At 53.0% G+C, this 25,354-nt stretch overlaps 9 protein-coding genes across 9 annotated transcripts; 4 read left to right on the top strand and 5 right to left on the bottom strand.

Moving 5' to 3' along the window:
* Positions 1 to 123: 123 nt before the first annotated feature.
* Positions 124 to 1,854, top strand: J4E84_004484 (uncharacterized protein; the record flags this gene model as incomplete). The annotated part of the gene is made up of 1 exon (XM_049387087.1): positions 124 to 1,854. The coding sequence occupies one exon, from the start codon at positions 124 to 126 to the stop codon at positions 1,852 to 1,854; it is 1,731 nt and encodes a 576-aa protein (XP_049244860.1).
* A 207-nt stretch (positions 1,855 to 2,061) lies between these two features.
* Positions 2,062 to 3,780, bottom strand: J4E84_004485 (uncharacterized protein; the record flags this gene model as incomplete). The annotated part of the gene is made up of 3 exons (XM_049387088.1): positions 2,062 to 2,123; positions 2,206 to 2,997; positions 3,096 to 3,780. 3 exons carry the CDS (start codon positions 3,778 to 3,780, stop codon positions 2,062 to 2,064), a joined length of 1,539 nt encoding a protein of 512 aa, XP_049244861.1.
* Positions 3,781 to 4,270: 490 nt separating this feature from the next.
* On the top strand, positions 4,271 to 6,178 carry J4E84_004486 (uncharacterized protein; the record flags this gene model as incomplete). Its single annotated transcript, XM_049387089.1, has 1 exon — positions 4,271 to 6,178. One exon carries the CDS (start codon positions 4,271 to 4,273, stop codon positions 6,176 to 6,178), a length of 1,908 nt encoding a protein of 635 aa, XP_049244862.1.
* Positions 6,179 to 13,011: 6,833 nt separating this feature from the next.
* J4E84_004487 (uncharacterized protein) lies at positions 13,012 to 13,591 on the bottom strand (the record flags this gene model as incomplete). The annotated part of the gene is made up of 2 exons (XM_049387090.1): positions 13,012 to 13,340; positions 13,426 to 13,591. 2 exons carry the CDS (start codon positions 13,589 to 13,591, stop codon positions 13,012 to 13,014), a joined length of 495 nt encoding a protein of 164 aa, XP_049244863.1.
* A 441-nt stretch (positions 13,592 to 14,032) lies between these two features.
* J4E84_004488 (uncharacterized protein) lies at positions 14,033 to 14,927 on the top strand (the record flags this gene model as incomplete). Its single annotated transcript, XM_049387091.1, has 3 exons — positions 14,033 to 14,213; positions 14,266 to 14,411; positions 14,466 to 14,927. 3 exons carry the CDS (start codon positions 14,033 to 14,035, stop codon positions 14,925 to 14,927), a joined length of 789 nt encoding a protein of 262 aa, XP_049244864.1.
* Positions 14,928 to 15,706: 779 nt separating this feature from the next.
* On the bottom strand, positions 15,707 to 17,066 carry J4E84_004489 (uncharacterized protein; the record flags this gene model as incomplete). Its single annotated transcript, XM_049387092.1, has 2 exons — positions 15,707 to 16,631; positions 16,786 to 17,066. 2 exons carry the CDS (start codon positions 17,064 to 17,066, stop codon positions 15,707 to 15,709), a joined length of 1,206 nt encoding a protein of 401 aa, XP_049244865.1.
* Positions 17,067 to 18,700: 1,634 nt separating this feature from the next.
* J4E84_004490 (uncharacterized protein) lies at positions 18,701 to 21,049 on the top strand (the record flags this gene model as incomplete). The annotated part of the gene is made up of 3 exons (XM_049387093.1): positions 18,701 to 19,650; positions 19,699 to 20,556; positions 20,623 to 21,049. The coding sequence occupies 3 exons, from the start codon at positions 18,701 to 18,703 to the stop codon at positions 21,047 to 21,049; spliced, it is 2,235 nt and encodes a 744-aa protein (XP_049244866.1).
* A 235-nt stretch (positions 21,050 to 21,284) lies between these two features.
* Positions 21,285 to 22,731, bottom strand: J4E84_004491 (uncharacterized protein; the record flags this gene model as incomplete). Its single annotated transcript, XM_049387094.1, has 5 exons — positions 21,285 to 21,478; positions 21,555 to 22,338; positions 22,389 to 22,484; positions 22,533 to 22,556; positions 22,609 to 22,731. 5 exons carry the CDS (start codon positions 22,729 to 22,731, stop codon positions 21,285 to 21,287), a joined length of 1,221 nt encoding a protein of 406 aa, XP_049244867.1.
* Positions 22,732 to 23,439: 708 nt separating this feature from the next.
* J4E84_004492 (uncharacterized protein) lies at positions 23,440 to 25,232 on the bottom strand (the record flags this gene model as incomplete). Its single annotated transcript, XM_049387095.1, has 3 exons — positions 23,440 to 24,363; positions 24,415 to 24,924; positions 25,002 to 25,232. 3 exons carry the CDS (start codon positions 25,230 to 25,232, stop codon positions 23,440 to 23,442), a joined length of 1,665 nt encoding a protein of 554 aa, XP_049244868.1.
* Between the last annotated feature and the right edge of the window lie 122 nt (positions 25,233 to 25,354).

Below are 25,354 nucleotides of genomic sequence, written 5' to 3' on the forward strand. Positions count from 1 at the left end.
TTTAAGAACATCGTCACATCTGAAAGCACGAAACAACTTCAAATCATCTTCTTCAGCCATTATCCATACTTTCGTTTTCGTCTCACGAACAAACAAATCCTAAAGACATAAATATCTGTCGTGATGGCTACCATCGACGTCACCACGAAGGCGCCCAAGCAACGTATGAGACCGAACCAGCAGGAGACGCTACCACCCCACAAGTACTACGAAAACCGCTGTACCTTAGTACAGAGTCTACGTCAGAATACACGTGAGAATGGCATTTATTCTTCCTTCATCTCCAATCTCCTGGACCTTGGCGCATTCCGCGCTCGACACGAATCTATAACGACTGGCCACCAGCTCAAAGACGTAGAGTACGCAATACGTGGGCGCATCGTCACTATTCGTAGTGCAGGAGAGCGTTTGCGCTTCTACGAAGTTCAATCGGGCGAGGACAAGATACAGGTCGTGTGCCAGGCGACTGAACGAGATGACATCGAAGTATACAAGCAGCAACAAGAACACCTTGCGAGAGGCGACCAAATCGGTGTGATCGGTCACCCAGGGCGAACAGCACCACGAAACCGGCCTGTAGGCGAGCTCTCGCTCTTCGCGCACAAGGTCATCTTGCTAGCACCCAGCCTGCACATGCTGCCCAAGACGCTCACTGACGCCGAAACGCGACACCGCGACCGACCCCTCGACTTCATTACGAATCGACGCAGCCGCGACATGCTGCGCACCTGGGACGCGATGGAAGCCTACATCACCACGTTCCTGCGCAGCCGCGGATACATCTCAGTCGTAACACCAATCCTCTGCCAGCAAGCCGGCGGTGCAGCAGCCAAGCCCTTCATCACCCACCACAACGATCTCAAGCGAGACATGTACCTCCGGACGGCTACGGAACTCCATCTCAAGCCCTTAGTCGTTGGTGGCATTGATCGCGTGTTCGAAATCGGACGTGTGTTTCGCAATGAAGATATGGATCTGACTCATAATCCTGAATTTACGAGCTGCGAGTTTTATCAGGCGGATGCTGATTACGAGGTGATGATGCAGCTGACGCAGGATATGATTTCTGGTTTGGTGAAGAGTGTGACTGGGTCTTATGTGACCAGGTTCAAGAGTCAGACTGGTGACGAGTGCGAGATCAACTGGGAGGGGCCATGGGAGCGCATTGACATGATACCAGCTCTTGAAGCTGCCTGTGCTATCAGCTTTCCTCCTCCATCTGAACTTCACACTGAGGAAAGTCGACAGTTCCTACTAAGCCTCTTGCATGACCGCAACATCGTCTGTTCGCCCCCGCATACAAACGCCCGTCTGCTCGACAAGCTCGTGGGCTTCTACATCGAATCGCGCATTACAAATCCCACGTACATCATCCACCACCCGAAGCTCATGTCTCCACTAGCCAAGACGCATCGCGCAATCCCTGGTCTGACAGAACGCGCTGAAGCCTTTGTCTGCGGCCAGGAAATTTGTAACCTGTATTCCGAACTCAACGATCCGTTCGAGCAGCGCGAGCGCTTCCTAGAGCAGGCTCGGCAGAAGGCTCAAGGTGACGACGAAGCGCAGAGCATTGATGAAGCGTTCATCAAAGCGCTGGAGTATGGGATGCCGCCCACGGCTGGGTGCGGGCCTGGGCTCGATCGCATCATGATGTTCTTGACGAACAATTACTCAATCAAGGAAGTTTTGGCGTTCCCAATGATGAGGGAGGAGATGAAGAGGGGTGGAGGTGGGCCTGCGAATACTCAGACTGATCAGGTGGTTGAGAAGGGAGAGCGGGTTCGGGCACTGAGGGCCCAAATGGCAGCGCTTGAAGCTGAGATCGCGGGGCTGTCCATTGAGAATTTAGAATGAGGTTTTGTAGCTAGGTAGTCAGGTTTAGCATTTTCTCCTTTGGGATCGAGGAGGTGAGACTGGAAGTGCGCAAAATCGTTGGCGTGGGACGTTGATTCCTTCGTAACATCATACCTCGTATGCTATCTTACTCGTAGAAATACCAAAAATACCGCCACTGTGAATACCTCCGAAATCGCGAATCCCCTGACACATCTCAATGGAATCCTACCAGCCCGAAGCTTGACGAACGCCCCTCTTAGTAGGCATCGTCTCCTGCTCTTCAGTTCCTGAAAGTCCAATGTTAGCACTTGCTATAGGAAGTACCCTGAATACAAAAAGAAAACGCTGGACAGGATTATATGTTCGTACTCAGTCGGTGGACCACGGGGACCGAGCTTGGTGGCAAGCTGCCGTATTCGGTGATGACCATGTTGATGTACTGCGCGGGCGTGACGTCGTAGAGCACTTGGAGATGATGCAGGTTTTTGGCATCGTCAATCCATTTCAGAACGTCTGTGGTATCGGCAGGCGCCTCTTCCGATGACGACTTGTCGTCGCTCTTCGAAGCCGTAAATCGTGACTTGAGAGGAAGGAGCTCGCGGCGCTCAGCCTCGGAGAGGATTTCCTCGGCAGGGGCGACTTCATTTCCGACGATGGAGTCCAGCGCTACCTTCTCAGTGAACTTCACTGATTGGCAGAGTACAATGACGGGCAATGAGTGGGAGTAGGCAAGCATGGAAACCAGAGCTGTGCCAACGCGCGAGTAGAGGCGACCGTTTGACATCATCGCGTGGGCACCCAGGAAGACCTTCGTCGCGTCCTTGACAGCATGCGAAGCTCCTGTGATGAGATAGTAGCGTACTGAGATGCCGTGGTTTGCGAGTTTCCGAGCTAGCTGCTTGCCCTCGAATAACGGCTTTGAGTCCACGACGATGACTGAGAAAGGTTTACCAGACTGGTGAGCATGTATAATGGTCTGTTCGACTATCGAAGATGCCGCGTAGATCAGGATGACGTCGCCAGCTTGGATCTTGGTAGCTGCCAGGTCACGGATGAGTCGGTCAGCAGCTGTAACACGTTCGCGGATGAATATGTCGATTTCCTCGATGAGGTCTCGCTTCGCCTCATTCTCCGGAGTTGAAGGATCTATCTTGATGATGACTGGAAGATGTCAGTATCTCTTCAGACGTTCTCTAGACACCCCGTTGCTCAATTAAGTCATGTCTGCTCTATCAGGTCAATGTGAAACTCCAACTTACTGTCCTTAAGCCATCGAATGGCGTTTCCCATACTGATGCTGAGCGGTCGACAGCTCTTCAGGAACTCGATCTGAGGACCAAGGTGATGACTGGTCAAATGTCGGGCCAAACTGTTTCCTGGGGGTGTTTGATAGGCCTCGATCACTGTCTTGAACACCAAGAGCATGGCCACCATGCGTGCCGTACTACCACAGATGGCGTAGCTGCTATACTGTAGGCCCAGCGCGAGAACCGCAGGATGTACATCTTTGGACGCGCCGACAAGAGATTGTTGCTTTGGCTGGCTGTAAAGATGACCAAAGAACAGACCAGTCTGGTTTGGTTCTTTCCCCTTCTTCGTCTTTCTCTCTGGGTCTTTCACGACTGGTGCGTTGGCTTGCGATGATTGCCGCCATGGTGGCTGTGGTCTTGACTTGTCGTCTTTTGGTGTCTGCTTCGATTCTTTTTGCTGTTTCTGGCTGTCCTTTGGAGGTCCTTGCTGTTGGTTTGGTGCGCCAGACGCAGCCTTGGCTTGGGCTCGCTTTGCTTGCTTCTCGGCCGCCTTTTGCTTTTTCAACTCCGCTGGTGAGAGCTTTTTGGGCCCGTCTGTGGCATCGCCGTTTGGTGTTGCAGGTGCGCCTTCTTGAGGTGGTACTACTGCCGCAGCGGGTGCAGGCGCTGCCTCTGCAGCGGGTGTCTCAGACATGGCGATGCGACTCTTCTGTTCTCGTCGTCCTTTTAGAATTGGAATGTGGCCAGTCAGGTGTAAAACGATCAGGCGTGGTGGGGCAAAATTAAGTGTCGTGGCGTGAAGTTGGTCCCAAATTCAGTATCTCCAAGCCTGGAGATTTTCGTGGGTCGGTTCTATTAGGTAGAGTAGTGCAGCGCGTGTATGGTCAAGCGTGGCTGGGCAGGCGGAAATTTGATAGAGATGCGTGAATTGAGTCAGAAGTTTGGTCGCCGCTTCTGGTTAGCGCCAAAACGGAAATGTCCCGCAATGATCCCCGCGCTCCCTGCGTCATTGGGCAGGCATCCATCGCGCCTTCTCCAACAGCACAAACATCTTGTTTACTCACACGTCGTCATTGCCACATGGAGCAGGCTTCATTACTTCAACGTTGAACAGCGACACCACCTTCAAGATACTCCTACTTTACATTCGACGCGCCGAAAAGGTGTCCAGACGCAACGCCAAAATGGCCGATACCATCAGCTCCATCACCGACCTCCCCCTCGACATCCTCGTACTCGTATTCCCATACCTCGACGCCAAGAGCTTCCTCGCCCTTTGCAGCACGTGCAAAGCCTTCCAGCAACCGTCGATTCGATTAGACCCAGCGTACTGGAGTTATCTCGCTCGAACGACCTTCCGCGTACCGAACCAGCCAGTCGTACAACATGACGGCGACCGCTGGCAGAAGATGTATCGCCGCATGCTCACCCAGAGCCGCGTATACACATGGGGCCATAACTCGCACAACCGCTTGGGGCATGCTTCAGACCCGGAGGACCACGCACATGGTCGGACGCCTCGAATGAGAGGAATGAGAGCTGGCATGATGCGGCCAGGCAGGCGCATGTACAACGCCCATCAAGCCTTCCCGACGGAGATGGACAAGACACGAGAACTAGGAGTCATTGCCGACATGCAATGTGGTGGCTGGTCCACGACTTTGCTCACCTCCAAAGGTACCCTCTACACTGCTGGCGCCCTTGATGGCCAGAGGATACTCATTGCTAGCGGGCCTCTGCAACCACTCCGCTTCCCAGAAGGCTATCCTTCAAATACCTCCGAGGCCCAATACGAAGAGCCGACTGTCGCCATCCGGCAGTTCTCCTCCGGTCGTGCACACATACTTGGACTCTCCGACAGCGGCCGAATCTGGTCGTGGTACGATGTCAAGAAGCCTGCGCTCCAAGTCAAGTTCGCTACTCTGCAGCTGAACGAACTCTCCTTGAACGACAAGTCGAACGCGACCTCCAACTTCGGACAAGTAAAACAAGTGGTAGCAGGATGGAGCCGCAGCTCGGCCTATGTTCATGGCGTTGGCATCGTCGTCTGGGACCCTGTTGAGCGAGACCATGGCGATGAAGGTACAGACACTATGCTTGTCCTGGAACATGCTGAAGTTCCCAAGACCAGCTACCAGCATGTCAAGGGCAACCGCGATTCAGATGAGCAGAGAGTTCTGCGTCAAGAGGTTGGAGCAGTACTGAACTACGTTATACTGGAGCACTTTGTGCTGTTCAGCACAGACCTGGGTAAGGTGTTCTGTGGAAGATTCGAGGAAAAGAATCGTGTCGAGGATATTGTTGAGCTCCAAACTCTGCGTCACGACCAGGGAGCTCCTCTTGACGTTCAGGGCTCTTTCCGCAACTTTGCCATCTTCAGGGACGATGAAGTAATTACCGGCGACCAGAACTACCTCGAATCATGTTGGAGCAATCGTCACAGTCCAGGGGATGTGCAAGGGCTGAAGAAAATTCCGGCCTTGCAGAACAGTAACGTCATCTCGATTGCTTTCGGCGACTATCACTACCTGGCACTCCACTCGGATGGCAAGATAACTTCATACGGTACCGAGAACTCCGCCTGTGGCGCACTGGGGTTAGGCTCGAACGGTGACAACCTAGTCGGGAACGCACGAGGTATCGTGTATGACCGATTCAATGGCAACGGACAACTTGCCCCTCAAGCCCACACACGCGGTCGTCAGATCTGGTTCGACGCGAGAAAAAACGAATGGCTCAAGCAAGCGGTTCATGACGAAGCACACGCAGAAGAGAGCCAAGAGCGCAGGGAGATGTTCAGGACCGACCCCAACGTCCAAGGCGAGGTCAGTGAGTGGTTCGAGCAGGAAGGAAGAGCCTGGGATCAGGACCGTGGTGAAGACGGTCTTGGTGCCTATTTCGCTCTTCGGGTGAGTGCTGCAGGATGGCACTCGGGCGCTTTGGTTCTGGTCAACGAAGAGTTGGCCCAGAAGGAGCCCACATACAACCGCGAGGATGTACATTTTCCCAGACTCAAGCTCTCTGATGGCAGAGAGATGCCCGGTCAGAAAGATTTTGACGAGTGGAGAGAGGGCCGGCCTACGCCAACCTAGGAAAAAGCTGGACAGCCTGGAGCCTACGTTGACGTTGGGTCACCTACTTTGCAAGGTTTTAGCTTAATGTAGCCTGCAGACCTGTTCGGTTTTTTTTCTTGTATGAGGTGGGCCCAAGCTTCAGCTCAACACATAGGCTAGAGGACTCAGCGCTACTCAGGAGGCACTTGCTACAAATTCTGCCATCAGTTTTACAAATACTACATGCTCCTATCGCATCTCCCCAAGTAACCCACTATCTTGGCATAGATCTGCGCGTTATCGTTCAGGCTTGCAAAAGTTCCTCTGATGCCTGCATGTACTGCCGACGTGGTGGCAACGTACCATGCAGACTTTCCGCGAATGAACGAGGCGGTAGCTGACCGGTCGGAAGCGGGGTGCACGTTGTGTGATGTGTTGCTCAGCCTCAAGTAACCCCACAATTGGTGCGATCATCCTACACCAGCCTGAGGAGGTCATCAAATTAAAGCTCGATTACTTCCGATATGGCGTCTGCTACCTCCTGTTTCTTCGATCTTCTACTCGTCGTTCTGAAACTACTGGAGATCACGTGTCTGTTACTCAAACTCACTGCTGGGACTTTCCTGCGTCGTTTGACTGGCCGACATGATGCAGAACCCGTTCAAATTCCTAGCGTGGCCTCTGTTACTTTCAACGAGCTTTGTGCAACCTGTCAGGGTATCGTCGATATTATCAGCCATCCGGGATGGCATAAAGATCTTGTCCATCACGAATCACTCGCATCTCTTGAGAACTCTTCCGAGCAGTTCTGCGGGATATGTTCGGAAACTCTCGGATACATACAAAGGGAGTTCGCTGAATCCTCGGAGACATTGTTTCCAATCAAATGCGAATCTGATACTTCGTCGGCAAGTTGGCAAAGCGCTTTCGAGTGGAAGTTGACATCGGATGGTGTGAACAACTTTAGTCTGGGTTTCACATTTGAGGTCATTGAGACGCTTCGAAGTAAGCCTTGTCTGGAAGCATCTATCAATTGGATTGAGTACTCACTTTCGAACACAGGCGAACACGCGGCGTACAAACCCGCTTCGTCGACATCTTCTCCCGAGAGCTGGAATTTAATCGAACGCTGGATGGATGAGTGTACTCAAAAGCATATTCGTTGTAACGCAACTATTCCCGAACGCTGGTTCCCAACGCGGGTCCTGGATGTCGGCACTTCCGATGAAGATCGCGTACGATTACTGCATCGTGAAGACATCCCCCCTGGGCAGCCTTACGCAACTCTCTCTCATTGTTGGGGAAAAGTTGTTATGCCGCATACGAACTCGTGGTCTTTATCTCGATTGAGGACCGGCATTGATTCATCATACTTCACGAGAACGTTCTTGGATGCATTTAGCATCACTCGAAAATTGGGCCTTCGATATCTCTGGATTGATGCTTTTTGTATCATACAGGACGACCAGGACGATTGGAACAATGAAGCCAGTCTCATGAGCCTTGTGTATAGGTACGGCTTTATCAATATAGCCGCCACAGGGTCACAGAACTCCAATGGAGGTTGCTTCTGGGACAGAAACCCACGAGCTGTATTGCCAACCGAGTTAAGTATACCCTGGGTCGGTTGCAAAAGGGTTGCAACGAAGAGGTACCTTACCGTATGCGAATCTAACGTGTGGGCTCAGAAGCTCACACGTGAACCGCTAAATCAACGTGGCTGGGTACTTCAGGAGCGTATCCTTTCGCGACGTGTTCTTCACTTCGGGCGAGGGCAGCTTTTCTGGGAATGCAGGCACTTTGCTGCCTGCGAGACTTACCACCAAGGTCTTCCGGATAGTGTGCGTGGACACACATCTATCAACATCAAAAGACTACAACTCGGCGATGAGACAAGAGACGACCGCTGGCCTGCAAAACACATTTCGCAAATTCCACCGGGTATCAGCCCTTCGAGAAGGATCTTGAACGCTATCAGAGCAACCTTGGCGCCTATTTCCATTCAGCAGGTTATCATGCACGCTACTACGAAATCTGCGGCGGTGTTCCAAGATTGGGACGCGATTATTGAATTATACACCGCGTTGCATATCAGCTTTGATTCTGACAAACTCCCAGCTGTGGCAGGTCTTGCTAGCAGTGTGTCTGTTGTGGAACCGGGCGCACCTGGGGACGGCTATCTCGCAGGCCTGTGGCAGTCTTCTTTGCCTGCATACTTCCTATGGAAAACTACAAAAAACGAATTGTCGCGCGCCTTACCGACGCGCCCGGAGGGACGACTGATCGCGCCGACATGGTCCTGGGCCTCAATCAGAGGCAAGATCTCACTCGCATCTTGCCAACACAACTACAACTCCGACGACTACCTGACAGTTCTTCAGGAGGCAGTAGTGACTGACCTAGACGGTTATCGCTTCGGTCAAGTGATTGATGGGTACGTTAAACTTCTTGGCCCGTTAGCCTCGGTATGTTGGACAGCCAACCCCAACACCCACTCCTCACCTGAGCTCAAAACCGGCAAGATAACCCAGATCTTCCCACAAGAACTCGGCAGCCATGTTCCGGTATCGGTTACACCAGACAGTTCGTCTGGTCCTGAAATCTTTTTTGACACAGCAGTAAGCGGCACGCCATCTATAGGAAGGTTAGAATGCATCGATACTACTTCAGAGGACCAAGTACTCACGCTCCTGCCCATCGTTGGGGTCAAGAAGAGAATTGCGTACGAAAGCGAAACAGTCATTGGATTGGTGTTGATACCAGCCAGGCATGGGACGGGGAAATACGAGCGAGTCGGCATGTTCTATACTATGAGACTGCAGGTCAGGCGGATTCTTGCAAACATGCCCCGGCAATCTATCACGATTATCTAAGATTATTTGTTTATGGAATCTCACTCAGTTATGTGACCACCGGCCCAATCTGGAAGCGTTAGTGTAAGGGCTAGTCACGTGCTCACGTGGCGACGGCATCGCCGTGAAGAGTAAACTAGGGCAGCTGGACGTTGCGTAAGATCGACGGGACCACCAACATGCCACTACCATCGATGCATCCCCATTGTTACACTCAGGGGTTTACCCAAGCTCCCGCGCGTTTGATGATGACCCGGTGCTCCTGCTTCGAAGCCGCTGGTATTAATCTCGGATTCGCTAGACGTAGATCTTCTCGCATCCACGGCGTCTCCGAAATTGAGGCAACTGTTCGCGAGAGGCGTGCTCGATCTACGCAAGGATTACAAAATTACTAGAATGTGGATACTGGGCAAGCTGCTGGAAGCCTGAATACGCGAGGACAATCGAAGCCTGGGGGATGTGATATCGTGCGCGGCCAGTAAAAGCCGCCGATCTGACGATAGGGAAGTGGCTTCTGTGTATCAGGTTCGAGCTCATGGATGAAAGCGATCGCGTCTCGGTAGTTCCTACACCGTACGCCATACATTCGGTATCTTCCAGGTTCTATCCATAACATCCAGCTGACAGACAGCCAACCTCGCCGTTGTTCGATGCGCGCTCGCTACCGAGAACCTGTTTTTGAGGTTTGCCCAGCTTCTACAATATCGCGTGGTGTTGTGGGGATCGCACGAGGTACTCCAGATCGTGGATATTCCACGAATGGCGGTCGGAGACGCGACGGATCGACTCATGTTCCGACAGCCACATACAACGGTTGAGTTTGGTAAAGATCGAGACGTGATAACAGCCCACTAAGCCAGCATCGCGTACCAGCCGCCTCTCACGCGATGTGGTTCTTTGGGGTTGAAAAAGGGTACCGCCCCGCAAAAAAGCACATGTGTGGCGGTTGTTTCCCTGAATATACTGATGCTCGTGCTTCAACTGCGAGTCTTTGTTTAGCCGCCTCTCTTACATATTGCGTAAGTTGTTTCCCGACGTATCATGAGCGCCTGCCCTTCGGTTGGCGTTCCTGCAGAAGCTGAAACCGATCCGTCACGGGACGCCTTACTCACCCACCACACCTCGCTCTAACGCCCGTAATGGCGCAACTGCATCGTTCCAACTGGCGGCCCCTTCATCCGCGCAAAGGTCTCGCCAGACGTGTCAAGCCAGCTCGCCGTTGTTCTTGCGCGCAGGATCAGATCTCGGGTCACCCCTGCCGATTAGGCCAGTGAACCAGTGGCGTTAGCCACAACAAACGCCACCATCGCAAACTCAGCTGAGATACCACCAGCCAAGACACGAGGACACTGGTCGTCCTGCTGAGGCCACGCACCAAACCATGCCTACCCCAGCAGAATCCGTGATGTATGCCTTCCACGGGCGCTATTCGTCACAGCTGAACACGATCAGTTTGTTGCCTTTTGCTTGATTTGCGCATCGTGGGCTTACGCTTCACTTTGCCCACCAGCTTTCGTCACCAGGACTACGCCGCGCTAGCTCGCCGATATCTCGATGTTTCAACCGCATCTGGGCGTGCTGATGTCGCCGTCGAAGCATATACGTAGACCAGGATGGCGCGTTCCGCAGAGATTGATGCCCCAGGAACAAACCTGACTCTCACATGCGATATCCTTATTTATACGTAGACCCCAGTGCCAATCCTACAGGAACGAGACAATAACCGTACCCGAGTATTATTAGCTGTCTACTATACAACGGAGGATTCCGATTTTAGTGCTTATGCTAACAGTCATTCCCGTTCTTACTCGAAGTAAGTTGTATGAAAGCGGTTGCTTCCCCGTCTTCTTGACTGACGCAGTGGCTAGTTCATCTAGGACCTGCATCATCCCACGCTTCTCATAGTCTGAGTGGATCCCACCAAGCCTCACCTGTCTTCCGTCGGCGTCATTTTGTACCTATGCCTCCACTTCTCAACCCAACGGATTCGCTCAGTACAGAAAGGCGGCTCCCGCTCGTCAGTCTACGGCATCTTTTTGAAGTGTTCTTATTATTGGCGCTCTTTTCGACAGCTTTGAGATCGGCTTTCCTTGCACGGAGACGAAGAACGATGACTGGTTCGGGTATGGGTCAAAGTGACTTGCCCGTCAATCAAGAAAAGAAGTTGGCCATTCACCAAAGAAAAGATTCATATCAAGAGGAAGTGCATCTTAAAGGAGAAAACGTAGAGACTGTCGGCACAACTTTAGAAGAGAAGTCAAGCATAGAACGACAGAACGATGTCTTTCTTCGTCGGCCATCGCTCGACCGGGAACCAAACCAGTACCTCCATTCGCTCCAACAAGAGACACTCCAGCCAATACTGTCTCCAATCTATCCTTGGATATCAGCGCCGCAGAACCTACCAGGACCATACGACGCGCCCTACTACCCAGTGCCATTACCGACTATCAAGACCGAAGAGTCACTTCACGACAGAACTCAGTCGACTATTATCAAGGCCGAGCCACCCTCGGAAGACGTACCCGAAGAACTATCAACTATCTCATACACCCGCCGCGTCTCGCCAAACAGTATTCCAGACCAAGAGTCACTCCTCGAGGGTACAGTCACGGTCTCAACCAAAGGCTGGCGACGCACTCAATGGACCGTCACCGCAGGTTGAGCCTCCTCTGCCACCTATTCACCGCATGATCAATCCAAGCTAGGGGAATGTCGGAAAGCAAGTGCGATCGCACGCTCGCACAACATGCCTTCTTCCGTACAGCGATACCTTACCTCCCACGACAACGCACACTGCCTGGACACAAGCCACCATCGCTCGATCGTGGTCGCATGACCTCAGCAGATGTGGATACTGAGGCTCAACGTTAAAGTGCTGAAGCGGACCAGTTTGAGCATGGAGTGTTGTGGCTTGCGTAGTTTCCACGCTTACTAGCTGAGGAAAGTGGAGTGAAAGTGGGGCGGGTAGACGAGACTTGTCGACACGATGTATGTATTGTTACTGTTTGCGAGGCTTAAACTACAGCCGGCATGGGTAGATCCGGTTGCTTATCATGTTTTTCTTGCTTTTCCTGGACCCGCGGTAGGTATTTGTCATGTTGGTATTTCGAGACGAAAGGTTCGGGGGATGTACCCGATCGTCTTCATGTTTCGGTGTACTCTAGCATTTGTTTTGTAATCTAGGCAACCGTAATTTCCTGGACTTTCTTCAAGTAATCGGTCTGAATCAAGCTGCAACCTATTCTCCAAGTATAAATCGGTACTGCTTCTACTTCACATGCCGAGCGCATACCGAAGTCCCCGAGCGCCTAGACGACGCATAACTAGTTCCCGCTACCTCAACTTAGTAGCCGTACTTTCGTATCGGAAGTCCCTAGGGATCGAATGACGTGATCTCGACAGCTTTACTACGGTCCATTCTAAGCGCCAGACAAATGTGCCCATCTAAGCTTTGCCAAACAACTCATATGCGAAGCGCCAAAAGCACTTTCTACTCATCTCACTGCAGGCTTCGTAACGATGATCATTTGAACTCCATAAAGAGTACGTACCGCATGCAACACAGTCAGCAGGAAGTCGCATGTAGAGGTCAAGTTAGCGGTCGATCCAGGTCGCTTGTATGAACCGTACTCGGACAAGAAGGGATACCGTCGATCTTTCTCGTCTATGACTGCTCGGTCTGAGATGCTGCATTGACGATCAGTGGAGTGCGTAATCGAGAAGTGTTGTGGGGAGCTGAAGTTGAAACACAGCCGTGGACCCACGTGCGTGTGGCGGGCTGTGTCGGGCTTGCTGACGTTGCCGGTAAATAAATCGATTTTGGACAGTCAAGATGAAGACATGCAGATGCTGTGTCGGTAGTATACTCCATTGCGAATACATGATGCGTTCGCGCTCTCCAATGTAGGTATCTCGTCCCAAATCAAACCAAACGCCTGAATAGATCCTCTGGCATAGCCTTCTTACGCCAATGTACAACAAGCCACATCTGTTCCAAACCAAATCACGCTATACAGTCTATCTCTTCCCCTTCCAATCATACTTCTCGCTAACAGTGTAAAATCTGATCAAACTCCTGGCCCCAACGTCGTCGTTTGTCCTGAATAGCTGCGCAACATCCACATTCAGCGGACTGTCTGGCTCAGCGCTAGTGAGCAATTGGTGTATACTCGTCAGAGTCGACGATATAGTATACGCGGGTGTCCAAGCGGTCTTGAGTAGATCGAGGCAGATCTCGCCCGTCTTGAAATCGACGTTGGGGTGGCAGATGGGCGTTACGAAGCGGATGGTGGGTGGGGTGAGGGGGTAAGTGGAGGGGATAGCGATGGAGAGGAGCCAGCAGCCGTCTGGAGTGTGTTAGTCAGTGAATGAGGTCTGGGTGTTGTGGTGCTGTAAGCGGTGTAGGCGAAGTATGCGCCGGGTTTTGTATACCTTCATATGCCGTTCCCTCTACACCCTTCATGACTGCTCGCCATTGCATCACATCGTCGTCTGTAGGTCCGAGTTCGTACAGCGCGTCGTTGGAGTCGTGTTGGTATGTTTGCAGTTCGGTCATGAGGCGCTTGATGGGCGATGCGTTGCGCGACGAGCCTGCCATGGTGACTATATATGTTTTGGATAGGTTCTGATATTGGTATTGATGTTATAATGGGTGGAGATGATGCGCTGTATGTCTATGGCGGTGAAAGTGCGAGTGGAGGCTTACGGACAGCTCAATTGTCGCATTGGCAAGGATATCGGATGGCTGAGCTGGCCGCGGTGATGCGCCGAGGTCTGAAGCTTGAGCCACAGACTGGGCTGAGCGTCATCCCCACCAAAACTTTTGGAGATGGCATATCGTCACTGAGGTGCAGAGGCGCATCTTAGAGCACGCACCCCTTCGTTCAATTTCTGCGCATTAAAGTCCTTTGACTCGACACGTCTACTGGCTTTATCAGTATTCTGATCCTATCGCACACCTCCACCCACCTCCACAGTTGGCAGTACGGAGAGTCGAACTCTTCATTCGCGACGCGCATTCGAATCGGGTCACGAAATCATGGGCGCACCTACAGTCACCCTGACGCATTTGAACCGCGCCGACGGCTCTGCGACATATACCCACAATGGCTACTCAATCATTGGCGCCGTCAATGGTCCAATCGAAGTACAGCGACGCGATGAACTACCCGAGGAAGCAGCGATCGAGGTGAACGTCAGACCCGCTATGGGAGTTGGAAGTATGTTTTTACGCTTGATGGGGTAGTGATTTATATACTGACGGGAATCCAGGTCCAAGAGAACGACATCTCGAAACACTGGTACACAACACACTGCGCAGTATAATTCTGACCCGAGCGATACCACGAACACTTGTACAAATCACACTCCAAGTCAGGAGTTTACCGGAAGAAGATAGCACAGCAGGCGTCAATACCGTATGTCCAGTTGCGATACCGTCTCCCATGAACATCAATCGCTGACAGCCCCAGTCTCTGACCCTCCTCCCACACCTTCTTCACACTGCGCTTCTCGCGCTCCTCTCCGCATCGATACCCCTCCGCACAGTCCTCACTTCCGTGATGATCGCACAACCCGCCTCGCCGTCTACGAACTCCTTCCCACCCCTACTCTCGCCCACCGCAAACGAACTACTACGCGCAAAGCCCATACGATCGGTACACGTCTTCGCATTCTCTGGCGACAGGAAAATGCTGCTGAGCGAAAGCGAGGGAAACTTCAGCTACGAGGAGTGGAACGAGGCATGCCAGATGGCAGAAGATGCATGCTGTGGAGACGAAGACGAAGAAGAGGAGGGTGGTGTGAGACTGGAGGCTGAAGGCGAGGCTATGGATGTCGATGCGCAGGTTGAAGGAGAGAATCTGGAAAAGTGGTTGAGGAGTGTTGTAAGGAGGAAGGTGGAATATGAGCAGCGGTGGAAGAGCGCTACCTGAAGTCTGGTCGCGCATATACAATTATGACTGCAAGACTGAGGCTGAGGCTCTCGCTGTTGGATTCTTCGTCAGCCAGGAGGAGTGACACATAACCAGTGACTCGAGAGTATGGTCATAGATCGGGGAGAGCCCTTTACTGGGCTCGTCGGTCTCCTCGGCTCTGTACTCGTGGCTCCCATTCCACGAGGTTACTCAGAGTTGCCAAGCCACTGTGAGTCTGGAGCTGAGCACGGTGTGTTCAGGTGTCATGCCGCGAACATGAGTCTACTTTATTTGGACGCAGCGTTGCGCCGGCTATAGATGACTGCACAAAATTCAAGGCAATTCAACGCTGGAAGCACTAGTTCGACGAGCAACGATCGGTTTGTGGTGATGTGTGCGTGACTCGAGATTATGACACGGATATGACAAGTTGCGTTGGCGAGAAGTGGTGACTGGTGCGAATGGCGAGCTTTGTATAAATACTGCTGTGTATATTTTTTCTGCTATGTGAAAAATGCTATAGATACAAGAACGCTCAAAGCGCTAACGATGCGAGACGTATAAATAAAAGCTCGATGTAGGTTTCCAGTGTTGTAGATAGTACAAGATGATGGCAACGGTGGCTCCGCGGTAAGTTCGTCGTTCCCAGTCGTAAATCGTAAATCGTATAATGAGCGCTCGTCGTAGAAGGGGTTTTGTTGCATAATAGTTCGTTCGTCGTATGAGGATCCGAAAGGTCGTGTCCCAGCGCTATGCATAACCCCCAAATGAATGTCCATGAAGCCCGATGAAACTGGTCAAGCTGACTCGACCTTCTGTCTAATGAGTTTTTTCTGGCGTCCCGCATGCTCAGCCAGCAGTCTCCCCAGAGAGCCCTGTGCGTCCCATTCGGGGACCTCCCACATTGTTTTGCCTCTCGACTTCGCCTGGTCTTCAACCGTTTGAAAGTCTTCACTACATGCCTTTGCCTCTAGGAGCCATTCGTGCCAGGCCTCAGTATCAGGACAAGCATCGCTCATTTTAACCCATGCAATGCCTTTGCTGACACAAATGGCCCTCCAGAGAGCTTGTGTGAACGTCTCGTTTTCCGAAGGGTATCCTTTCTTGTCCATATCGGAGTCAGAGAGGCACTCGTTTTCAACTTCATAACACGAGGTGTCCCAGTGCAACTTGCTGTGCAAGGCAGCGACAACCCAGTACGAAGCGCCCAGTAGCATGTAGGAACCGGCCCAGGCGATCTGAACCTGAATCTGAGCATTGGCGAGACAGATGACGCCTCCCATAAGCATCATAGTGCCCACCAAACTCAGAATTCGGTATGCCGGACCGTGCGTCAAGAGGTAGTTGATGTTCTCTGGTGCGAAGTAGAGTTCTCGGGCCACGTCCTCCTCACAACGCACGATCAGGAAAGACCCCTTTGGATATCGAATGACAACATCTCCCCCCGGTACGGGTGTCTTTTTGTATTTCCGCGAGGGTAGTTCCAGCTCCCACTTGTTACCCAGTCCGATCAGACTGGAAAGAAGCGAGAGGAGTACCGTCGCTACCACCGACATGCCATCGTCCTGCCATATCGATAGCGCAAGGAGGAGAGCAGAGAGGGCGAAGCCGATGAAGTTTACGATTGTGAGTGGGCCAAAGGTCTTGGCCTTGAGCGGTCGGTCGTGGACGCGTTTGATTTTGACAACCCGTACGGAGAAGGGGTTTAGGTTATTCGCGTCACTGGTACTTTGTTAGTATGGCAGGGTTATGCTATGGTTATAGATTGGTACGTGTGATGGCTAGTGCATTGTTGACTCCGGTCCACGGTAGACGTGTGGGGAAGTACCTCGTGGCAGCTGGCGACTACCGAGTTGGACCGAGAAGATGCACTTACCAGACGATGTTGCCAATATGATTGATGTGATCCCTGTGGTTCCCCGAGACGATGCCGGTTACGTGACCCCGGGATGGCTCTAGTTGAAATGGTCTCGTCGGCCTCATCAGGGCTTGAGGTGCCGGGATCAACCGTGGTAGGAATATCCATTTCGAAAGCGTCGAGACCTGAGCATTGGCGAGCACGGAACCCTCGCCCAAGATGGCGAGGAAACCAACGATATCTAGTTGTAGTTCATTGAGTGATATCTTCCCGTTCTCATCTGCGGGCAGCCAATACATGTCGCTAAGATAAACGCGATCTTCAAAACTCAGTGCAAACTGATGGCCGAAGCTGGATGTGATGGGAACGATGCATAAATCTGAATCGACGCGCTATGATGCAGTAACAAAAGGGCCGCAAGCGTATATACAACAGAGCCAGGATTGAGGCGAAAAAAAAAAAAGGCATGTATGATGAAGACGAAGCCCCAGCGTGGAGCAGGAAAAGGCGCGCGTACAGCGTAGACGCTGGGGGCCAAAACATGCGTGCAGCGCCCACCGGATCTGCGTGTGGCACCTCATTCCACGCCGGTCAGGGAGGCACAGTCGCTGTCTCGAGGACACGGGAGTTTGTGCAATCCCACAGCCCCCATGGATTGGGGCTTGTGCAGCTATTGGGTGCCTCAGGCTGAAGAAGTGAGGGGCAACATGGCTGACAGGGCCAGTGGCTAGGCTCCAGGGTTATCCGGCGTATGGCAGAATGCATGAGGCTTTTGCATAGCCTCCTTCATCGTGTGAGCGATGGGCTGTCCTGCCCAGCTTCAGCTTGACTTCCAACTTCTTTCTAGTAACTGATCCGCTTGTCGCAACGACATCGCGAAAGTTTGGATCGCTGCGCCCCGACTGCGAGTGGAGCTTGAACTCGTCTGTGATCGCCATCTTCGCCTGCTGCTCGCAACACCAGAACAGGCGCACGCACCAGGCTGACATCCCCGTGACACGATCCGATAGCGACAACTGTACGAAACGTCGAGGTTTGCGCTGAAAAGACGTCAAAAGTGGTGTCGCATTCACTCGAGCTGTCAAGAGAAGGAAGAATTGAACGCAAAAAAGCGTGCGCTGATGTATGTGGTTGCTCCTTCCTTCTGTCTTGCGTGTCCTCAGGCACGCGATAGTGCTGGTGGCATCGCTCCTTCCTAGTCATCAGAATTTATGAGCGCAAGAAACGTCATCGTCTAGTCAGGGCAAACGTCGCCGTTTTCTTCTTCTCCTCACGCTTTCTTTTGATCCTGCCGCTACGACATGTGTACTTGGTCGTGGCCATCGTTCCAGGCATCACTCGTCTCCCAGCCTCGCGCATTTCCTTAGCCGCGGGGTATGAGGCGCAGCGAACAAACCACAGCCGCGACTACCTTGTGAATTCCAATACTAACCCACTTCGCTACGTGCAATAGGCCGACAAGCGGGACAGCGGTACTTGAATTTGGTACACCATATCAATCGCCTGGTTAGAGCACTATCTAGTCACGGGGTGTGCCTTGAACCAACCTCGTTTCACGGGATCTAAGGATTGTGTTGGATATCCGAATCATACACAGCCCAAACCGGTCAATCGAGAAAGGTCACCGAGAGCGGTGTGAACCAGTCGTGTCGCTTCATATCATTGTACCTGCAGTCTTATCGCAGGTGGCATGAGCAGCCGGTGATAGACGCTTCTTCATTCCATCGTCATCGGCATGCCCACTGACGCCGAACCCAAAACTTCGAGTGAGTCCCACAGAACCCGTCCGGGGTTGTTGGCAACGTGTGGTATTGTCATCCCCACATTGTGAGTCTCCAAGTCAAGGCTCATGTTTATCGCGGCTGTGTTGACTTTTGGATGCAGCTTTGTACGTGACAGGCACATCTCTCCAGGAGACTCAAACCGACCAGTTATGACTGTAGCTGACTCACCAAAGAAGAGAAAGAGGGCCCTCAGCCCGCAACCTACTAGGAAGATACCACTACATTCAGGAGAACCGAAGACCGTCGAGATGTCTTCCCCAAACGCTGAGGACCTGACCGAGTTTCAGAAGAGGGCGGAGATCCAGTTTAAAGCCGTTCTGGAAGGTATCGATCAAGTAGCTACTGCTCACGAGAAGAAGACACAGGATCTCGTGAAAGCAGAGAACGAGAGTGCTTGGGATCGACCAGTGAGACCCAAGGATAAATCCAGATCCAAAGACGACAAGGTTGAGGAAAGGGCTGCTGCCATCATCCGAGCGATTCGGGAGTATGAGCGGGTTGTTACTTTCGGTAACCGACCGTCAGAAGCGCTGCCTTTAGAAAATGATCGCGACATGGGCGGTCAATATCTTACCAACAAGGACCGTATAGACAACGAAAGCAAGCTATACCAAATCGCCAGGAACGTTCCAAAGGGCGCTTTGTTACATCTTCACTTCAATGCCGAACTGCATCCTGAGATCCTTCTTGTACGAGCGCGCAAGATGAAGAACATGTACATCCGCAGTATCATACCGATCACAAAGAAGGAGCATCTGGGGGAGACTGAGATGATTTTCAATATCTGCGACCCAACAACCGTCGACCCTGGTGTCAACATCTTCTCGGACTCTTATCCCAAACTAATGGATCAGGAAAACCCGAAGGCTGAAAGCTATCTGAAGACTACCTGGATGCCATGGTCAGACTTCCAGGAGGAATTTGAAAGAAAGTTCCCAGGTGAATACCAAGACGAAGAACCTGAGACTTTTCAAGCTGGACAGCCACAGCACTGTGGACAGACAAAGCCTACCAAGCTTCGTCCCGCTGAGAACTGGTTAAGATCGAAGATGGTTCTTAGCCTTGACGAAGCCTATGGGCCTACACAGACTGTGAATGGGTATGTGTTGCTCCTGCATCATCGCAGTACTCACTAACGTATACACAGAGTATGGGCTCGCTTCAACCAAGCTACCAGGGCTTTCAAAGGCTTACTAAACTATGAGAGCGTCTACAAAGAATACATAGGCGATGCTATTGACCGCATGATCGAGGAGAACGTCATGTACGCCGAACTACGACCAATGCTTTTGGACAAGTTCATTCCTGCCGACAGCGGCATTCACGAGAAGCGTATCAAGAACCACGAACAGATGCGACTCATTGTAGATGGAATGAAGGAAAAGAGGAAAATGCTTGCAGAGCAGCATGGCAACGATGACAAGTTCCCGTTTGGACTCAAGATCATATATTGCACACCACGGTCTATTCCCATACCGCTCATGCAAAAGGAGATGAGAGATTGCATAGCGCTCAAGATGGAATTCCCGGATCTTATTTGTGGTAAGCAGCACCTGACACTCAAAGCGCAACCGTTTCTAACACCCCTAGGTTTCGATCTCGTGGGCGCGGAGGACCGGCCCAACCACATTGGGTTTTATAGGAAAGAGCTCGTTACATTCCAGGAAACGTGTAAGAAACTCAAATTGGACATACCTTTCATGTTCCACGCCGGTGAGACACTGCTCGACACCGGCGGCTCCTCCGATCCGGAGAACTCCAACCTCTACGACGCAGTGGCGCTGGAATCGAAGCGCATTGGCCACGGATACGCGCTCATGAAGCATACCCATCTCATTGAGAAATTCAAGAAGACGAAGACCAGCAAGGGTATCTGCATTGAGCTTTGTCCTATCTCGAATGAGCTTTTGCACCTTTGCAGAAACGTCAAAGAACACCCATACCCAGAACTGCTGGCTGCGGGCATACCTTGTACAGTCAACTCAGACAACCCATCACTCTTCAGGTAAGAGACACCGCCCATGCGAACCTTTTGCATCGCGAACGAGTCCGGTACTGACAATGCGCACAGCAACTCAATGTCACACGAATTCTACCAAATCATCGTCGGCGACCCCACCATGTCGCTTTGGAGCTGGAAGCAGCTGGCAAAATGGAGTATTGAATACAGCTGCCTCAACACCAAAGAACAGGAACGGGGGCAAGAAATCTTGAGTAGAGGTTGGAAGGAGTTCTGCCAGACCGTGGTTCGAGACTATGGTCCTCTCATGGAAGACGAAGCTTCAGTCAACATCAATCCCTATAGGGCAGAAGCATCGTATTCGGTGCGCGACGACAAGACTCATCCCATTATTGAGAAAGCAATGTCGGACAAGAAGATGGCAGAGAAGAAGTCCCCAGGTCAGGACCAGCCAGATGTGGTCAAAATAGAGAGGGAGAAAGCAAGGCTGTGGATGGAGTCTTTGGCTAGCAGCAACGTCCTCAAGCGGAAACCTTGATATCGCGACACACGAACCGTCAAGGGGCAATATACTCAATCTAGCTCGACAGGAAAGGAGAGTCGAATTCCAACATGGGGCTGGCTGACTGGCTCGCGTCTGCTTTCGGAATACAACTGCAATATGCAACGCAACCATTACATGATGACTTATTTGGACTAGATTACGGCCGTCACGTAGATTCCCAAGGCTACGGCCAACCCAATACAATATTTCTGACTCTCTAAGTTCTTCACTAAGCCGCGTCCCCGACAGCACCTAGGACCCTCTTGTCACTACCCGTAACTGTCTGCCCTTTGGCCTGCGCGAAGTTCGCGCTCCGCTCGTGCGCCGGGTTGGGGCTGTAAAACTCATCGACAATGGGATGAATCATGACCGTCTGCTTCGATATAGTAAGCGTACTATTCGTGGGAACCGTAACCCAGTTATCTGTTGTCGTTAGTACATCCATACACCAGGAACGTTACGAAGAACTCGGAGATAAACGAAGGCAAGAGTAACATACCCCTCTCAAACGTCAACGGCTCACTAGCCACAAGCACGATGTCACTCCCCTTGTCCCTACGTTCCATAACGTAGTCCCTCTCTCTCTCCTCGTCGTCGACAGAAACACCAGCATCAGAGTCCTGGGACTGAGCGTTGAGTTCGCGCCAACTCGTTCCGCTGCTGAAGAAGAGGCTTGCTGCCTCATCTGTCTTACTACTCACGTACCGCGAGCAAACCACGCTAACACCATCCGTCACAGCGAAGTTGAGCAAACTCCTGCTATCCTCCTCGCCGACACCTTGTTCGCCCACGACGTCTTTGATGAAGCCATTGAGCCGCTCAATCGTCTTCAGTATCGCTTTGCGCAGCACCGTATGTCCGAAGCCTACACCAGGCTCCACATCTCTATCGGGTGAAATACCAGCTTTATCGAGACAATCGAGAAAGGTAGCGAACGCCCACTCGCTATCCGTACTCCCGCCTACAACGTTGAACCACTTCTCGTCCAGACTCATAGCCAGTCTCCGCTTGATCTGTTTCCAGCATCCTATGCCGCCGTTGTGCATGAACATGAGGCTCTTGTAGCTGAAGGGGTGGCAGTTGCTGTCGCTGAGGTTACCCTCGGTTGTAGCGCGGACGTGGGCGAAGATGAGGCTCGATGTGGTTTTGGACGCGATGCGCGAGAGGTTTATGCAGTTCCATGCCGGGATCGTGGAGGTGAAGACGCAGGGCGTGGGACCGAGGGACGGGCAGGTGTAGTAGCCGATGCCGAAACCGTCGCCGTTGTGTGGGCGCCGTCTGTCCTGGTGGTGGTTAGTGGAAGGGGTGATGTGGGTGGTGGATGGTAACGTACTAGGCGGAGGCGCGAGTCGAAGGACTGTGTGAGGATAGAGTGTGAAGGGTTCAGAATGAGCTCGGAGAGGAGGATCTCATCCTTGCCTTTGTAGACCTGTGGGTGTTAGCTGCGTACTGGGCGGATCTATGGTGTTCTGCTTACCATAAACCTACACATGTTGGGTATCTGTTGTTGTGTAGTCAAACTTCAGCGTCTCAAATCACGCAGAAGTAGTGACCCTGGTGCTGAATGTGTGGAATGGCAGTTGTGTCAAGATGGTGGTGCGCTGGCTGCGAGTTCGGGGCGGCGGTGTGTTCGCGATGATTGCGCCATCGGTCCAGGGCGTTGCTTGGGATATCATTGGATCCTGCACAGATTGCAGAGACGTCGCGTAGGCGCGCACGCGATATTACGGATTTCATCCTGAGAAACGCGACATGCTATCACGAAGCGAGCCAGCAAAGATAGCTAACCCCACGCGTGGTTCGCGGAGGCATGCCGGGGCGGGGTGATCAGGGTTCCGCGGATGACGCACGTGTTACTTTCCCAGCTAGCGGCACTGTTAGTTCAACAATCACATGCAACTTCATTCATGTTGACCAGGCTATGTTGTAAGCCGATTACTCGGCGATTTATTCAGCTATCTGGCTGGCGCGGCTGGACTGCGAGCGCATGTTGCCCTTGCACCCAATTGTGTAGAGCGCCATTCCAGAGCAGACCGCCCAGTCCAACCATTCCGATCTTCAGACAAGCTAGACAAACACGCAACGCCGGGGATATGATGCGGTTGTTGAACATGGGTGGGGTACAAGACGGTGTATCTTTAAGGCTTCATTGAAATCATGGCGAAGTGATAGCTGGAAAGGATGGGGGTATTGCTAAGGAAACACAGAGGTCCTCGCAATCATAGCACTTCCGTGGATCATGTATCATATCGTGTATGATCTCCGTGTTCGTCCAGGATACTGCAAACACTACTAGTCGTGCTCTCGTGGCTGGCTAGCGTGGTGGAAGGGCTGCACTGAAATGCAACGTTTCAACTTCGGACTCGTCGCGGACCTAGACCCGCTTACATGTCCATGGAGTCACCTCCGTTGGCGAAGTTGAAGTTTTGTTGTTGCTGCTGACCAGCGGCGCCGAAGCCGAACTGACCGTCCTGGTTGACCTGGGGTCCGGCCTCGCCCATGTTCTCCGCCTCACCCTCCTCGTCGGCGAAGTACTTCTCGATGATGTTGTAGGCCTTCATGTAGATCTCCTCGTTGGCGTTGTTCTGGCACTCGTGGATCTTCTCCATGCCGCCGACCTCTTCGATGAAGAGAGCGTAGCGGTTGATGGGCTCGCCGCCAGCACCACCCTCGCTGGCCTCCTTGTCCATCTCGCCGACCTTGAGAATGTTCTCAAGACCATCGAGGGCAACCTGGATAATCTTGTTGTCGGGGCAGGCGAGGAGATCGCAGAGGGGCTTGATGCAGCCGCTCTGGACGAGGTAGCGGATCTGGGCAGGCTTCTGCAGACCACCGCTGGTGGCGTTGGAGATGGCCCAGCAGGCCTCCTTGCGCGTCTTGAAGTCGCCGTTCTGGAGGAGGTGGATCAGAGGGGGGATGATGTTAGCATCGATGACGGCCTGGATCTGGGTCGAGTTGCCGGCGGTGATGTTGGAGATGGTCCAGCAGGCCTCCTTGCGGATTCCGTCCTTGGTGGAGCTGAGGAGGGACAGCAGCGCGGGGAGCGAGCCGCAGTTGATGATGACCTGGGTCTGGACGTCGTCGCCAGTCACGATGTTGCCGACGGAGCGCAGGGCGGGGGTCTGGACGGAGGTCGAGGCGTGCATGAGCAGCTCCACGAGGCGGCGGGGGATGCCGGCCTCGATGACGGCCTGGATCTTGTCGTTGGAGCCATCGGAGAGGTACGAGATGGCCCAGCAGGCGTCGATGAGGACCTCGTCGTCGAGCGAGTATACGAGCTTGGCGAGCACGGGCAGGGCAGGCTGGATCTGCTGGACAATTAGTACTTGGAGTTAAGTGGGGCAGCGAGCAGAACTCACAGTTTGCCAGTCGGGCTGAGGGGTCTTGCCGCGGCAGAAGTTGCTCAGGGTCCAGGTGGCATTGCGCAGCATGCTGAGCTTGCGGCTGTCGCCCAGCAGGGCCAGCAGCGGGCGGAGAGCACCGGCCTGCAGGACAAAGTCGCGGCAGGCGGGGCTGTCACCGGCGATGTTGCCCAGGGCCCAGACGGCCTGCTCCCGGACGTCTGGCTCGTGGCTGCTGAGCAGCTCGACGAAGATGGGCACGGCGCCCGCCTCGATGACGACCTGTGTCTGTTGCGCCGAGCCCGACGCGATGTTGGTGAGGGCCCAGGCGGCCTCGAACTGCACCAGCGTGTGCGGGGAGCGCAGGAACTCGACGAAGCGGCTCACGACGCCGGTCTCGATAACGCGCTCGATCGGGGGGTTGCGCTCCTTGGACAGCAGCTTGCGGAACTTGGTCGTCGCCTGGATCTGCTCGTCGATCTGTTCCGAGAAGACGCCCTTTACCATCTGGGGGAGCTCCTCGTTGAGCTACATCACGTTATGTCAGCCTGCTACTCTCTCACTCTGTGCTCGCTGAGGCACGGGATGGTGGGGTATAAACGCACCTGGCTCTCGATGTTGCCGCCCTCATCGTCGCTGTCGGGGGCAGCGCCGAGCGAGGCGCCCGGCTGGTCCCGTCCAGCGATACCGCGGCGCTTTGCGAGGTTCTCCTCACGCTTCGCCCGGCGGATCTCGACCTGTTGCTCTTCACGGCGGCGGCGGAGTTCGTCTGGCTTGAAGGCGCTCTTCGCCTTGAACGTCGTGCGACGGTGCTCGGGGATGTACTTGTCGGCCATGCTAGCGACTCTGGTGGGCGTGCAGTGTGGGAGTCGGACAAGATTTGGGTGCGGCTGTTTGTTTGTAAAGGGGAGTAAACTTTCCTACCAGAGGGGTGATTTTGAAAGCGGAAGCGGCGAAG

Source organism: Alternaria hordeiaustralica, assembly GCF_023758085.1.
Source record: "Alternaria hordeiaustralica strain BMP 2776 chromosome Unknown scaffold_7, whole genome shotgun sequence".
Classification (NCBI taxonomy): Eukaryota; Fungi; Ascomycota; class Dothideomycetes; order Pleosporales; family Pleosporaceae; genus Alternaria; species Alternaria hordeiaustralica.